General features: G+C 48.1%; 1 protein-coding gene and 1 long non-coding RNA gene across 3 annotated transcripts in view; one reads left to right on the top strand and one right to left on the bottom strand.

The window, feature by feature from the left end:
• Positions 1-16,238, top strand: part of Myo16 (myosin XVI) — a 422,801-nt gene that overhangs the window by 323,775 nt on the left and 82,788 nt on the right. For both annotated transcript variants that reach the window (XM_040733405.1, XM_040733404.1), the window contains exon 28: positions 12,838-12,940. In XM_040733405.1, the coding sequence (XP_040589339.1) occupies positions 12,838-12,940 (103 nt within the window). The remainder of the gene's footprint in view (positions 1-12,837; positions 12,941-16,238) is intronic.
• On the bottom strand, positions 8,592-11,301 carry LOC121135104. The gene is made up of 2 exons (XR_005872289.1): positions 11,143-11,301; positions 8,592-9,329 (listed from the first exon to the last, which is right to left on the bottom strand). It is a non-coding gene; the product is annotated as an uncharacterized LOC121135104 (long non-coding RNA).

The following is a 16,238-nucleotide window of genomic DNA, read 5'->3' as shown; positions in this document are numbered from 1 at the left end:
TATGACCTGTCACTGTAGGCTCTGCTGCCATACCTCCCACGCCCCTCGTGATGGATAGCACACCTCTGAACTATGAGCCAAAATAAACTCTCACTTCCTCCAGCATTGTCCAGTACTTGGTCAAGACAGTGAGGTGTTAATTAGTACAAAGGTTAATCCTGGTGGCTGCTGACCCATCCCTATGATGTCTGGTGCCTGTTGGAGGGACATGTTGCCTGTTCATTGGTCCTGGGCTGTCCTTTGAGTCATGTAACCTAATTTTACAGAAGACCTCTCTACACTGGAGATTACGTTTGAACATTTGCATTAAGGTAATTTTTATATGTGTGGGTAATGGTGCACTACTCTGCTCTCATTATTCATATTGTATACACTAGCCTTTTCTGAACAGATTTGTGTCTCTGTATAAAAATTAGCATACAGCAGCTGGTATTTTATAAGGCGACGACGCTAGACACAGATTTTGGCTAGGAAGTGGAGGCGAGCACTAGATTTCTTTAGAGTTGCACGGGTCTTAATTAAGTTAAAATTAAGCAGCCTAGACATTGTCCAGGAAGCCAGTAACTGTCAGTCTATTCTTGGAGGAATCTGAGTTGAAGGTTTCAGTCAACAAATGTTCAAGATGATACCCTTCTGAGCAGAATTCTGAGCATCCCGAGCCCCTCCCCAAGCCTCCCTAGCAGAGTGCCTTGACTCCAGAATGTGCCACCTGCTTTGCCCACAACAGGATTTAACAAAGAGCAACTTCCTTTCCCTTACTAATGGCATGCTGCTGCTTCAACCCAGAGAACCCAGGATGGTAAAATATCTTAAGGAATTCCAGAATTTGTAAGTAAATAAAATAATGGGCTGCGCTTTTATGAAAAATTGCTGTTTGGGAATTTCATACATGCATGTAACATGTTCCAAACAAATCTATCTCCTTTCCCTCCTCTCCAGTTCTTCCCTAGCCCCAACCCCTGTCTTTTTCCCTCTCAACTTAATGTGCTTATACACATCCTCGAGTTTGTTTAATGCTGCCTGCATGTGCAGTGGTGAAGGAGCCTCTCCTGAAGCATGGTAATACCCCAGGGGAAGCCATGTCTGTCACTAATATCTCTTATGCATTACTCTGAAATCTTCACAGTGGAAGGTTAGCAATAGAACTCACGAAATTAATATTAAAACAAAATGCCCCTGACCTTTATTATATACTGTTGGCATTCAATGTCAGTGATCAGGGAAACTGAATAAAATTGCATACTAGCAGTGATTCATGGGTTTCAAACGGAGAACACTGTGAAATAGATATGTCTTAATGATTCTCACAAATAATTTGTCTGTCCAATGTTTTAGTTAGACTCTCTAGTGCTATGACAAGATACCATGACCAAAAGCGACTTGAGGGGGAAGGGGTTAATTCATCTTACACTTAAGCATCACAGTCCATCATGGAAAGATGTCTGGCCATGGACTCGCAGGAATCTGGGGTAGGAACTGAAGTAGAAGCCACAGAGGATCACTCCTTACTGGCTTGGTCCTCATGGCTTGGTCAGGCTGCTTTCTTGTCCACCCCAGGACCACCCACAATGAGCTGTTCCCTCCCACATCAATCAGTCCTCCTAAGGGCCCCTATGTTGAATATTTGGTCCCCAGCTAGTGACAGGATTCTGGCATAAGCTGGGATGGAGCTAGAGGAAGTAGGCCACTGGGGAATGTCCCCGTGGGCTTTGTCTTGCCCTCACCCCTTCCTGGATCCATCTCACCACTTCCTGGCTGCCATTGTGTGAAGAACCATTGCTGCTACACACTTCCGCCATGATAGATATTCTGCCCAACGCACGGAGCCATGCACCATGAGCTGAACCTCTGAAGCCATGCATCAGACGGTGTCCTTTGTCCTCTAAGTTGTTAAGAAGCATGGCTAAGATGAGCGTGTACCTCTAGTAGGGAAAAGGGGAGGATGGTTCCTATGACAGTGAAGAGTTTTTGAGGTAGAGAAAGGGGAAGTTAAGAACAGGTGGATAATTCAGAAGATGAAGCAGGTGATGAAAGTATCAGGTTTTATGGAAGCAGAATAGTGTAGGGGGGGGACCCTGAAATGCTGCAGCTAGTTTTACTTAAGAAAACTCTTCACTATGTAGTCCTGGGGTTTTTTGATGAAGGGTTGTGTGCACAAAACAGAAGGTTGCCTGTAGCAGTTGGGAGGTGCTCTGACAGGAGGACCGGAAGGCTGGCTGACCGCCACTCAGAATCTTTCCTGGCTGTTGAGCTAAGATGTGAATCTCAACTGGATAGAATCGTGATTGACACAGAAGTGGGTTAAGGGTACGTCTTACCATGTCTGTTAAGAGGAAATGCACAAGATGTCTGTGCCAGTTCAAAGGAAAATGTAGCCCATAAAGGGTTTTATTTGCTGGTGACAGAATTTCCTGGCCCGGTCCAGGGAGGGTGTCACCTGCATTTGCTGTGGACAGGCCTTGGTTGATCTTTGTTGGCTTTCTGCATCTCAGATTCTCCGTGAAAGGACCGATCAAGAGCAATCAGACTACACACCTCCTCAGGACCTGTTGTCTCCCAGAGGACCCGGTGGAAAGGGCTGAAAGGGCTAGCTCTTGCTCACTGCTGTGTGGAACCCCAAGAAGTAGTAGTCTTAAGGAGTAATTATTCAAATAAATAATGGCATCACAGAAGTCACCGGGCTAGGCTTTTATGATGACAAAGGGTTAGGGCATGTTAATGGGCATCCAAAGACCATCTATGTAGTAATTCCTTCCAGGCCCTAGTTGGTGTAATCATATTTTTCCCTCTGATTAAGACTTCCATTTCAGGGTAGAGAGATAGCCTCTGCAGTTTGAAGTACTCATCTTCCAAGCATGAGGACCTGGGTTCCATCCCCAGAACCCATATTTTAAAAAGCTGGGTGATATACATTAGTAATACAGTCATTGGAGAGGTGGAGACAGGAGGAGCTTGAGGCATGCTGGCCAGTCAGATTCATCTATTTGAAGATTTGGGGCCAGGTGGAAGAAAAGTAGATGCCTCTTTCGTTGTCCTGTGATCTTTACTCACACGTGCACACACGTACGTACACCAGCCACACACTCACAAACATGTATGTACACAAAACCCTTCCCTCCTGATATTTATGCCTATCTGTGAATAATGAATGATATAGTTACACCCCTAAGGTATTTAAAATGTCGCCAGCTTTTGTCCCTTAGAGATTTCTTCCTGGCCAGTTTTACAAACCGTAAGAACACATAATCAAGTGTTATATGGCAATCTCGTACACAGTTTTCTCACAGAGTATAGGCATCCTGGATTCAAATTCTTAATATGGCTGAAAATCTCTCACTACTGCTGCATGAGGCAAAAGTAATAAATTGGTAGTTGAAGAATCCCACAGTTCACTCTGATATTGTCATTACCTTGTCTTTAATGAGAATTGTCTTTTCATATATCAAGATTCAGTTTCCCTAGTGGGATAAATGTTGATTTTTTTTACTATGTAAGCATTCGCTGCATGTTTTTTTTAAATAGGTACTTTCCACAGTGAGCATAGTCCAATTCCCTAGCAGAAGCTTCATTCTTGATTCAGCCCTGACACACTGTGTGGATGTCCGAGGGAAGATCTGTCCCTCTTGGAAGAGTACAATCTGATCTCTGTGGGAGCCTTGCTCTGCAGATTCCGTCCTGGACTTCCTAATGGTTTCCTAACTGAACGTGACAGCATCAGCCCCGTACCTCTTTCAATTGTGTGATTTTTGCAGTCACCGCAAAACTTTCCAGCCATTTCCAAGGACAGACTTGTCTCCTCTGTAAGGGGAGAAGACAGAAGAACAACAAACACCCTGATAAGCCAATGTACCTGCGAGCTTCCTGTTCCTGCCCAGAGACAGGTCAGAGTGGCCCTGGCGAATATTAGATTAAGGAGAAAATTGCCTTAGGAATGGGGTAATTGCATCTGAACTGCATAGCTTCGAGAGGTCTCTCATTTGGGCTTAAACAAGAGAACATCTGTTCTTTTAAGCTCAACTAGACAGGCTGTTCCTGTACCTGATACATACAAGCTACGGCTCAGGCAGCAAATCACAAAAATGCACAGAGGATGGAGAAACGAAGCCATCAAATTGAGTGCACGGAGCTGGCTGTGCTTAGCATCCTCTGAAAAGCACGGCTGGCTCCAAGGCAGCAGGACTGGCCTCTGCAAAGGTGATAATTTCAGCTCCATCACACAACTGGCCTCTGCAGAGAGGTGTGCTTTCAACACTCCCCGAGCTAGAAGGCCAGTGGGGTGCTGGGGGATAAGTACTCTGGGGCTACCTCGGGCTCAGGGGCTAACCTGGTTGAAACAAACCTTGCATGTTGCAAGGCTGCTCCAGTAATGAACTTAGTGACATACCTCATCTAGTGCTATTTTTACCCATCCATCCATTCGTCTGTCCCTCCCTCCCTCCCTCTCTCCCTCCCTCCTTCTCTCCCTTCCTCCCTTCCTTTTGTTGTTATTTTCTTTATAAGTGAACTTGTAGGAGCCAGTTCTCTCCTTCCATTGGTGGGTCCAGGGGATTGAACTCAGGTCTTCAGGCTTGGCCTTAAGTGCCTTTACCCTTTGAGGCATTTAACCTGCCCTTCATTCATATCTGGAACAAGTCAAATGTTGTATCACCCAGCCAAGGTAAAGGGGTAAGACCAGCCTCAACTCAGAGCCTAAAAAAAAGGTTGTCATGGGAACTAATGGCAGATGGTCCACAGCTGCTTCCTGTGTGAGTCAGGGCAGTTTGTATCCCAGCATCTGGATTATAACAGCATTATTCCTCACTATCCAAGTCCCACGTGTGCCGTGTGAGAGGCCCTGGGTTTGGTTCCATGAAGCTGGTGAATACATGGGGTAGAGTTAAAGGTGTGTGTCCAAGCAGCTTGCACTGCTGTGGGGTTTGGAGTAAGATTCAGTGGGCATAACAGTGGCCATAATGGGTGTGGCTGTGTGTCGCTCGAGCAACACTTGTGTGCAGACCACTGGTTGGTCCCTGGGCAAAGGCGCCTGTAGAAGAGAGCATGACACTCCCCAGGGTGTACACGCTGAAGGGAGCCGCAGAACATTCTGGCCCAGTGCGAGTCGTCTGAGATTCCACAGATACCTCCCAAGCCCGTGAGCTTCTGGCAGCTGGGTTTTAGTGGAGCCGAATCTCCTCCCAGATGTTGTTTCGCTCAACAGATAAATGCCTAAGGTATGTGACCAGGCAGACACTTAGTGATGAGAGCAGCCCCTGCCACAAGGGCGTGAGGAAAGGAAATGGCTTTGATCTCTCAATGGGAGTTTGAGGGAAATGCATGAAGGTGTGGAGCGTGGCCCTGGCCCTTTTCAGCCTCGTTCATATTCCTCGTTTATACATTATCTCTTACATTGTTTGTCTTTTATCCTTCCGAGCACAAAGATGAAAGGTGTGAGTTCTGTCTTTCTGCCCACCTCCCTGCTAAGCAGGGTCTCCATCTAGTTAAGGACACTGCCCTAGAATCAGTGCGTGGCTCTGCCAGACCCTGGCCCCGACAGTGTATAGCCTTTCTATTTACGAAGGGCCATGGGAGGACCAGGGTGTGTAACGTGTCCCCATGAGGCCCTGCTGCTGCTTCAAACCCAAATGAACCCATGGACACTGTATTAACTATTAAACTGTTGGCTGATGACTAGGGCTTCTTATTGGCTAGCTCTGTCTTAATTATTAACCCATTTCTGTCAATCTATGTATTGCCACATGGTCTTATCTTACTGGAGAAGAGCCCGGGCCTGTTACTCCTTTCTCCACTCCATGGCACCTGCTAAGTGTATCTGCAGAAAAGAGAGAAATTTCCTGTTTGTCCCTGCTCATACCCTGATTCTGCCCAGCTACATCACTTCCTGTCTGGCCAATCAGCCAATCAGTGTTTTATGCATTAACCAATAAGGGAATCGTGTACACAGAAGAACATTCCCTATCAAGGGTGACTTGGAACCCCCTGAGAGTCATCCCGGACTTGATAGCCACTCTCTCAATCTTTTCTTATCTTCCTCAACCCCTTGCTCTCTTCCTGCCTGCTCCTTTTCAACTCCATGGACTTGAGTGGACGGAGAAGCTCCTGCCCGCGGCAGTCTCCTGGTCCCACCACACACCCTGTGGCTGTGGACGGAATCAGAAGGTGGCTTTTCTCTCACTTGTCCCTTGCCACAAATGGCCACTTCCCCAGTAGCATCTTATTCCAAACCACCCACAGGGAGGGCCTGAATCTGGGAGCCTGGCCACACTTTCCATGGCCTCCGCTTGAGCCCCACGCCTAGACGCTCATGAGCCAGGAAGTATGTGGGAGAGACATTCGCAGGAAGAAAGCAACGTATCCTTGCTTCTACCTGAGGACGCCACTTGCTTCTAAGGTGGCAGAGAAGGGTTGCCACCCTCCTGACAGATTTCTTTCCTCTTCCTTGATGGACGTCTGCACTCTCCAGGGTGAGGTTGGGTGGGACTCAGGTGGACCCCAATCAAGGTAACAGTGAACTCAGCAAATTCAGGACTGAACACTCCAGGAGTCTCACGGCCAGTGGGAATATGTCTCTGCTGACCTTCCTGGAAATAGGAGAGGGCGTGTAATAAGAGGCGACCCAGAACTTCCCTCACTGACTACAAAATGAGGTCACAGGAAGCCAGGGTGAAAAGGAGGACACGAAGAGAACTGATTCATCTAGACACAGAAAGCCCTTGTGGAGGTGTCGGGATGCAGACCGAGAACCAGGCTGAGTTAGATGGGGGCAGGTGGGGTAACCTCTCCAAAGTGAAGGGAAGGAGAGGCTGAACGAGCCCACGAGAGGACACACAGGCCCCCATGTGACAGACACTTCTACAGCCTGATCTGTGTCTCACGTCCCTTGCCTTGCGCGAAAATAACTGATGCCAGCCCCGACCCTTGCTTTGGCTCCCACTCTCCATGTGGTGACAATCACGTCCACTCGTGCCCCCTTCCATCCTCCTCTTCAGTGTTTTCATGGTTCTATTGTTGCTAGGCAGCTGTGCTCGGCCCTGTGACTGCTGGGAAGCAGCTAGAGAAACCGCCCTCCACACCTGTGCAGTGTTTACGTGTGAGCAGGGCACACGGGAGCAAAGCCAACATCCGGGCGACTCCACGGAGGGAGCCAAATGCAGCCTTCCTACACCGGAACCAGACAGCCACTTTGGGACACGTAGGGTGTGCAAAGTGGCCATGCTGTGACCCTGGGGAAGTCCTCAAGGCAGCGGGGGGGGGGGGGGCAATATGGATACAGAAAAATGGACGGGATGCAGGCACTGAGGGTTTCTGGGAATGTCACCTATCCATAAGCTTCCTTAATTTCCCTCGCCTTTGCAAAACAGAGCACCCCAAACTTTCACCGCTTTTCAGAACAGAGCTTTCACCTCTGTGTACCCTGCAGGCTCCCGTGTTTGTCTGTGTCAGAGCCTGTAGAGCTCGGTCCCCCACCGTCACCCTCCTCCCTGTAGCCCTCCACCCCCCAGATCCCACAGCCGGTCCTCCACGGTGACACGCGTTTTAGTGGCTGCCGTCCGTGGTCAGCACAGCAGATCAGATCAAGGCGCAGACTCCGCCTTGCTCTATTCTTTTCCCTGTGGCATCAGTCGTGTTCTGTTGCCGTGATGAACACCGTGACTGAAGGCAGCTCGGGGAGGAAGGGGTTTATTTCGGCTTGCGGATTTACATGTCGTAGTCTACCATCAAGGGAAGTCAGGGAAGGAAGCCAGAAGCAGAAACTGGTGTAGAGGCCAGGCAGGATACCTGCTTAATAAACCCCAGGCCCACCTACCCAGTGATAGCCCAACCCCCACAGCGGGCTGAGGCCCCCACATCAACCGCTAATTCGAAAAATGTTCCACGCACTTGTCTACAGGGAACCAGTCTAGGTACACTTTTCTCAGGGGACCCTAGCTTGAGTCGAGTTGACAAACAGCTAACCCTTACGCTTGCTTCTCCCTCCCCTGAGGTGCCTATCTGTCAGCCTTCCAGTAAGTTCCAAGGCCAGTCTTTCTTCTTTGCCTGGTCTTCTCTCTCCATCATTGTGTCTGTAGGGTGGGGGTTAAAAAGGGAACCGGTGTTTTGCAAACATTATTTCTGCTTTATAATGACCCTAAAGCGATGCACTTCATAAGCTCTTAAAGTGAGAAAAACACTTCTCCGAAACGCAATCTCCATCCAGGAAATTATTATTGAGATAATTAAAATTTTTGTTTTGGATTTGCATTGCCCTGATGACTAAGGATATTGAGCATTTTTTCTTTTTTTTCCATTTTTAAATTTAAGTTAGAAATAACTTTGTTTCACATGTCAATCCCAGCTCTCCCTCCCTTCTCCCCATCCCTCCCCACCAAGACCCCCAGTCCCCCACCCAAATCACTCTGATCTCCAGGTAGAGTGAGGCCCTCCATGGTGGATCTCCAGAGAGGTACTTAAATTTTTAAGGGGTTTCAGAGGCAAAAAAAAAAAAAAAAAAAGAAAAGAAAAATAGAACTTTCACTTTAACCGCAGAACTTTCTTTGAGAGTAAAAGAAGTCAATAGTCAACAAACAGAAACAAATTCACAGGAACTCTTGGGGTCAGAAAAGACAGCTTAATTTAATTAACTTGTATTTTCCTAAGAAAACAATTCAGCTCCCTCCTCATTTCCTTTGAAAACTGTTATTTTAAAACTTCTACATGAAAAAACAAATCCCCACTCTATGAAATAGGATGTCAGAGTTGTCCTTTAAACTCTAATGAGCACCAACCTGCAGGACAGAGGTATTCGCCTGTGACCTCACTTCCCTCCTTCCTTCCTAGGACCTCCCACGTTCCTGGCTTTTCTCTGTGCCGTTAACTTTGACCTGTGTCCCTCTTAAAACACAGAGACCTCAAAGAACCCCAGCGTGGTGTGGCTTTTCCACTTGGAATTCTGTTTGGCATTGGGTTTCTGTTGGCTTTATTCCATCACACACACGGCGTTGAGATCTGAGGAGAGATCTGTGCTTAGCAACTTGACATGGAGAAGGCTTGTAATACCCATGCAGGAGGCATTCTCAGGATCCTCGAAACCCACTCTTAGAGATGGGCAAAGTAGGAAGTGCACATCCAGAAGGAAAGAAGGTAGGGTAGACAGACAGTGACACACTGTCCAAGAAAGCAGGGGTGCGCGGAGTCTCCAACGCATCTTCAGATGTGAGGCTCGTGGGAGCACTGAATACAGAGCACTGTAACAGAAGATACTCAGTTTCCTAAGATGGCCATTCCTGCTCTGCTCCATCTTCAGAAGGTCATGGCAATGGAGGAACCAGCAGCCAGAGGTAGTCATCTGCAAACTGGGAGGTGAGGAGGATTCACAGACAGCTGTCCCTGTCCCTGGCCACACCCTACCCGAAACTCCACTTTGTCCTCCGTTGCACACTCTCCCCATGCTCTCCCATGAGTGAGTCTCACTTGCACACTCCCCCATGCTCTCCCTTGAGTCTCAGTTGCACACTCCCCCATGCTCTCCCATGAGTCTCAGTTGCACACTCTCCCCATGCTCTCCCATGAGTGAGTCTCACTTGCACACTCCCCCATGCTCTCCCTTGAGTCTCAGTTGCACACTCCCCCATGCTCTCCCATGAGTCTCAGTTGCACACTCTCCCCATGCTCTCCCTTGAGTGAGTCTCACTTGCACACTTACCCCATGCTTTCCCATGAGTCTCAGTTGCACACTTACCCCATGCTCTCCCATGAGTCTCAGTTGCACACTCTCCCCATGCTCTCCCTGGAGTGAGTCTCACTTGCACACTTACCCCATGCTCTCCCATGAGTCTCAGTTGCACACTCTCCCCATGCTCTCCCATGAGTCTCAGTTGCACACTTACCCCATGCTCTCCCGTGAGTCTCAGTTGCACACTCTCCCCATGCTCTCCCTTGAGTCTCAGTTGCACACTTACCCCATGCTCTCCCTTGAGTGAGTCTCAGTTGCACACTTACCCCATGCTCTCCCATGAGTCTCAGTTGCACACTTACCCCATGCTCTCCCATGAGTCTCAGTTGCACACTTACCCCATGCTCTCCCATGAGTCTCAGTTGCACACTTACCCCATGCTCTCCCATGAGTCTCAGTTGCACACTTACCCCATGCTCCCCGTGAGTCTCAGTTGCACACTCTCCCCATGCTCTCCCATGAGTCTCAGTTGCACACTTACCCCATGCTCTCCCTTGAGTGAGTCTCAGTTGCACACTTACCCCATGCTCTCCCATGAGTCTCAGTTGCACACTTACCCCATGCTCTCCCATGAGTCTCAGTTGCACACTTACCCCATGCTTTCCCATGAGTCTCAGTTGCACACTCCCCCCATGCTTTCCCATGAGTCTCAGTTGCACACTTACCCCATGCTCTCCCGTGAGTCTCACTTGCACACTCTCCCCATGCTCTCCCATGAGTCTTGGCTGCACAGTCTCCCTGATGTTTCCCCCTGAGCCTCGTCCACTGAACTGACTGACTTTCCCAGCATCCCCCATCTCCACACAGGTCTCTACCATGGTCCAGTTTCTTGGCCTTATCTTTGCTCAAACCCCACTCTGTCCCCATCTGCTGATGCTTGCACCATCAGATATGCTGGCTCCTTTTGCATGCCTCTTGCTCACAGGCTCTGTCAAAACCAAGTCCTACTGGTCCCCCACAGACCACTCTATCCTTACATGCTGGGTCCACCATTTAAACTCCTCTCCGGGGCCTGGCTTCTTGCCTCCTTTCTCACAACCACTTCAGCCTCCTCCACGTTCCTGGGAGAGGGATGCAGATGTCCACTCTCTTGTTCTGCAGTGTATCGTCGTTCATAGACTAATGAGGGAACTCGCAACCACAATTCTAGATAGTCACAATCGTCCCCCTGTCCCAGACCAGGGAGATGAGAAGAGCAGGCTAGCCAGGGGGTGTCTCTTATTTATAGTCAGTTGACCTCCAATAGAGAGCACGTGAGAGCTTGTATACAGGGCCTTCAGGAGAAAGAGGTGCCCCGCCTGGGAACCACAGTGCAGAAGTATGGATACTAGTCCTGTCTGATCGCACCTGTGCTCTGGACCAATGACAACTGTAGGTGCATTCCCCCCCCAGGGAAGACATGCCCAACCCAGTGAAGACATGTAATCACGTACGTCTTCTATTGAAGAGACATCATCGTAAGTGACACTCGCGCTGCACAAGGCACAGCTTTTTAAATCACAGGAGAGCGGTCCTCACCACACTGCCTCAGATGACGTTTTTTGTCTTTTCGACTGAAACATCAGGATCACTCATTCCCAGTGTCAGAAGGACAATCTAAAGAGAGAAAAGCAACAAGTGCAATACTGTTCATTCTGAGTCGTTACTACGGAGTTCAGACACTTGGACTGCATCAACTGCGTTCTTGGTTACAATTAACAGAGTTCCAAAATGGAATGGGGTTAATTATCAGCGGGAATAAAGAGGACTTCAGTTATCTCGTTTCACTGTGTGGTCCCCTCTATGCCTGGACTTTTGTGGGGGGCACGAGTTGATCTGCATTAAATGAGGCTTCTGCTTGGCTGTTAACAGGGCCCCCAGTCACCCAGAGGTCAGCAAACCAAGGACCCTGCCCCCACATGTCCAGTCTGATGACAGTCCCTGTTGAGCGTCTGCAGCCCATGGCCTGTTTTTTTCTGCTCTGGGACTGTCTAGGTCAGGCTCCTAGGTCACGGCTGCAGCTTAGCAATGTCAGGAGAGAGGCTAGCTCCACAGTCAGGTGACCCTGGATTCATTCCAGCTTAGCAGACCATCACGCTTCTACAACTCTCTGCCAGGGCTGTACATTAGGTGACTTGCAAAGCAGAACTTCCGTCTTACATATCCGAAGCCACGCATCCAACATGGAGTTGCCAGCTCAGTCATGCTACCCTGAAACTGGGTGGGCTAGGGGAATGAAGAGCTTATTGTAGTATGTGTCAGTTTTTCTGCATGCTTTGCATGGAACACTGGAGTACTGTGTCACAATTAACTACAAGTACGCGATTCGAGTTTCTGTACTGAACTTCCATAAGCTTGGACTTCCATAAGCTTGTAGAGCTGTTGAGCGGGAGAATCGTGAAGTTTGAGTGCAATAAGATACAAGTGTAGTGTTCTTTGTTTATTCCTTCTGTTTCTCCTCTACTCTCTTCCCTTCCCCCTTCCTTTGGTGCCATTTTACTTATGTGTCCAATTAAACAGAGTATAAAAATTGGAATAACTTTAATGGCCAATATAATTTTGAAATGTTTGAAAGAACTATAGAAAACCACTCCATTGCTGTGAGTCTCAATTAGGGAGTGGAACTCAAATGCTCGGAGATAAATGCTAAAAATAGAAATGTCCAATGGGAATTTAAAATACTTAATACTCACGTATGGGAATTCTGCTTGCCTCTCTCCCTTGAAATGAGAATGGCCACTGTTTTAATATTTCTTTACTGCAAACTGAATTTATCCTCAAGTAGAAATTTAAAAGGTGTTTGGATTTTATTTTTAAAGATGGTTTCTTTTTATAAGGCCAAGACAAATATTTAAATGTCAACTAATAGATTACTTTTCATCCTTTTCCAATTTTGTATAAATAAATGATCTGTGTCACTGTGTGGCAGTGCTACATATAGATTGAAAAAAAACATAGCTGACCCACTTTAAGAATACTTTTCTCCATAGAAGATAACCGATTGTTCACTCTTGGCTGGTATGTGCCTAGTGGATGAGATATTTGGGGATTTCCAGATAAAAGAATCTGAGAAATGATGTGATCGGTCAGCCCTGTTGAATTTGGCCATCTGTTGACAGTCATTTGTTCTTATGCTTGTTCCCTGACAGATACGAGTCACTGGCTTCTGTTCTTCTGGGAGAGAAGAAGGGTCAGTCTGCTGAGGAGAGATGTCGGCTTGTTCTCCAGCGCTGTAAATTACAAGGCTGGCAGGTTGGTGGCCGACAGACTGTGGAAATAGAAGGCTAGAGCTTTAAAAGCATGAGTCACGACACTAGCCACCAGCCTTCCTGGCAAAAACAAATCCCCTTAATGTGTTTGGCAAGGCACAGCACTGTGTGTGTTTGGTGGAAACATGTCATTCTGTGTGACTTGCGGGTTTTAGCACCATGGAGGCAATGTAAGAGGCATCCCACGTTTACAGCCACACAGAGAAGTGGCTTAGCTCAGGTCAGCGTGCTCCATTCACATCTGGTCATTAGCACTTCGTAAAGTATCTACTGTGTAGCCAAGTTAGTTACCTTTCCATCTCTGTGACAAAGTATCTAAGATAGACAGAAGACAAAGAGAAAAGGTTCCCTTGTAATCACAGCTCCGGTCCATGGCCCATGGATGCCGTTGTGTTTGGGCTCGTGGCAGACTCAGTTTCACACAGCAGTGTACATGCCTGAACAGGGACATTCAGATCATGGCATGGAGGAAAAAGACGGGAAGGGGGGGAAGGGAGGGGAGAGCACAGCTGTTCTTCTGATGACATTCAGGAAGAAGAGGAGGGGAAGGGAGGGGAGAGGGAGAAAAAAGGAGACCCCCAGTGCCATCTACTTCAAAGGCACACTCCCACTCACCTATGTGGCGATATATTTTTTTGTGATTTATTAAAGCTTGCCTGAGGGTACAGAAAGCAAAGCCAGCCACAAGCCATAAAGTCAGGCAGTGGTGGCACACACCTTTAATCCCAGGACTCAGAAGACAGGCAGATGGATATCTCTGAGTTCAAGGCCACCCTGGCCTACACAAGAGTGAAGAGTAACAGAGCTCATGCCTTGGGATCACACGCCTTTAACCCCAGCACTAGGGAGATGGAGACAGGAGTGATGTGGCTGGGTGGAGAAAGAACTACGAGGAGGAGGAGACAGGAGCTGAGAGCTTTTGCCTCTGAGGATTCATGGAGACAGGGTTGCAATTTCAGCTGGGTAGATGTGAGATCTACCGGCTTGGCTGCTTTGCTTCTCTGATCTGCAGCTTGAAGCTTGAACCCCAATATCAGTCTCGGGGTCTTTTATTATTTGTGTTACAGACTTTACTTCCCCTTCAGCTTTTAGTGGATCACTCACTCTCAATAGCCACAGGCTATAAACCAAGCCTTCAACGCTTGAGCATTTAGGAGACATACTCCAGATCCAAACTGTAAGAGGAGCAGAATGCAGAAAACCCAGAGTAGGGAAATAATGTTGAGTGAACCAAAATCTTTGCGTTAGGCCCGGGCTCAGGAGGCTAGAGAAGCTGCTCGCGACTTCAGTTTCTCTTTGCTGTCCCTCACTGACCTCGCAGTGGAACGGACACTGTCTCTGAGCACTAACAAGGGGACAATTTCTGAGTCCCAGAGCTCCTCACTGTCTGCCATCTGGGTCAGGAGCCCATGGAAGCTGTCACTAAGCCAGTACAGGGACAAAACAACTTAGGGCAAACTAGCATGGGGAGCCCCCACTAGAGATGGAATGGCAGCTGAAATGACATAAGGAGCATCCTTGGCTAGCTTCAGGAAGGAGGAGGAGAGTGGAGGGCACAGGTGGCACGGAGCATGGCAAGTGGGCGGGGTCCCGGGGAGGCATACTCTACTGGAAAACAACCACGGCCGTCACTCAGGTTGAAAAGTTGACCGCTCATCTCCGAGTAGAAGAGCATGGCCCTTGACGAGGGTGACTATGGTAACGCTGCCGCGTCAGAAGTGGAGGGGGCAGATGGCGCCCTGTACCAGAATGCGTCTGAGAGCTGCACAGCCTACATGCTACGTCGGCGGAAGCTGGCGCGTCCCGGGTACACACTCACCTATGACCTAGAACAAAGAGCACAGGGCTCAGGCACAGAGGCGGGGCGGCACCGTCCGCCCTCCGCACCACCCACGCTCTCCCTTTGTTTTCTTCCTCCCTTTTCTTCTTTTTTAGTCTTGATGGAAGTTGGACTCTTAAGTCTCAGTCTGAGGGAGGACGCTTACTCACGCTGGGTTGTCATGGTTGCACATCAGTGCTGAGAATGGATTTTAAAAGGAAGGAATTACTAACCAAGAGTGATGTCAGCTCCCCATCCTGGAGCCTGAGACGTCATGATGTGGGCTCCACAGAGAATATGGTTTAGCGAGATCATAGGGAGCTGAGGTCATTTCTGCTTAATCATTGCTGGGGTTTTTAAGTAGGCAGAGTAGTGGTTTAAGAATAGCGTGATGTCAGAGGTCTCAGGGAGTGTGATTTTCCTCAAAGGAACACGCACTCTGTGTGTGTGTGTGTGTGTGTGTGTGTGTGTGTCCTGTGTGTATGTGAGTGTGTGTGCCTGTGTGTGTCCTGTATGAGTGTGTGTCCTGCATGAGTGTGTCCTGTGTGTGTGAGTATCTGTGTGTGAGTGTGTGTGTGTCCTGTGTGAATGTGTGTGTGTGTCCTGTGTGTGTATGTGTGTGTGAGAGAGAGACAGAGACAGAGAGACTGTGTGTGTTGAAATGCCAAGAGAATATGAAATACTTCTCCCAGTCGGGTAGTGAGCATCAATGCTAACACCAGTCAGGATTCCCAATGTATAAGATGGTGCCAATCATGGGAGGAGGCTGGGGGTGCACACAGATGTTCACTGGTAGGCATCTGTCTTTGCAAGTCTGTGTCCAGGAAGTAATTCTTGAAACACTAGCTGAGGATGGTATTAAACCGAAACATGCATTGGTATTTCTAAAGCAAAAAGCAAATGCATTTTAAATAAGGAGGGGTTTTCACTTCATTACACAAATCTAGTTTATCTTCACTTAAAAAAGGAGGTGTTTATTTTTGTGGTATGTATATTTGTGAGTGCCTGCGTGTATGGGCACCTTGTTCATGTCTGGTGCTAACAGAGGCCACTGGAACATCTCCTGAGACTAGAATTACAGATAGTTGTGAGCCACCATGTGGGTGTTAGAGCCCAAACCCAGATCCTCTGCGAGAGCAGCAACTGTTCTTAACTGCTGAGCCATCTCATCAGCCCCTCCCGATGTTTTCTTCCCAGACAACAAAGTTGAAAAATACAAAAGGGGGGGACAAGGGGAGGGGTGTGTGTAGATTTCCCCCCAAGTATATCTGCTAATGAGTTCTGTGTTCTCAGTTAGGGCAGACTGATATTCACCAGCTTTGTCAAGGTGGCATCATTTAGACTTTCCATGCTACAAGCTGACTTTGCAGAAATACCTATGCTTACTTATTCATATTTGACTCCTAAGTTAAACCAAAACCAATTTGTGTTAAAAACTCAATTATTTCTGATATGGACAGTC

The sequence above is a fragment of the Mesocricetus auratus genome, unplaced genomic scaffold, assembly GCF_017639785.1.
Source record: "Mesocricetus auratus isolate SY011 unplaced genomic scaffold, BCM_Maur_2.0 Super-Scaffold_100031, whole genome shotgun sequence".
Lineage (NCBI taxonomy): Eukaryota > Metazoa > Chordata > Mammalia > Rodentia > Cricetidae > Mesocricetus > Mesocricetus auratus.
The sequence above is the reverse complement of the archived record's forward strand: the minus strand, read 5'-3'. Positions and strand labels throughout refer to the sequence as shown.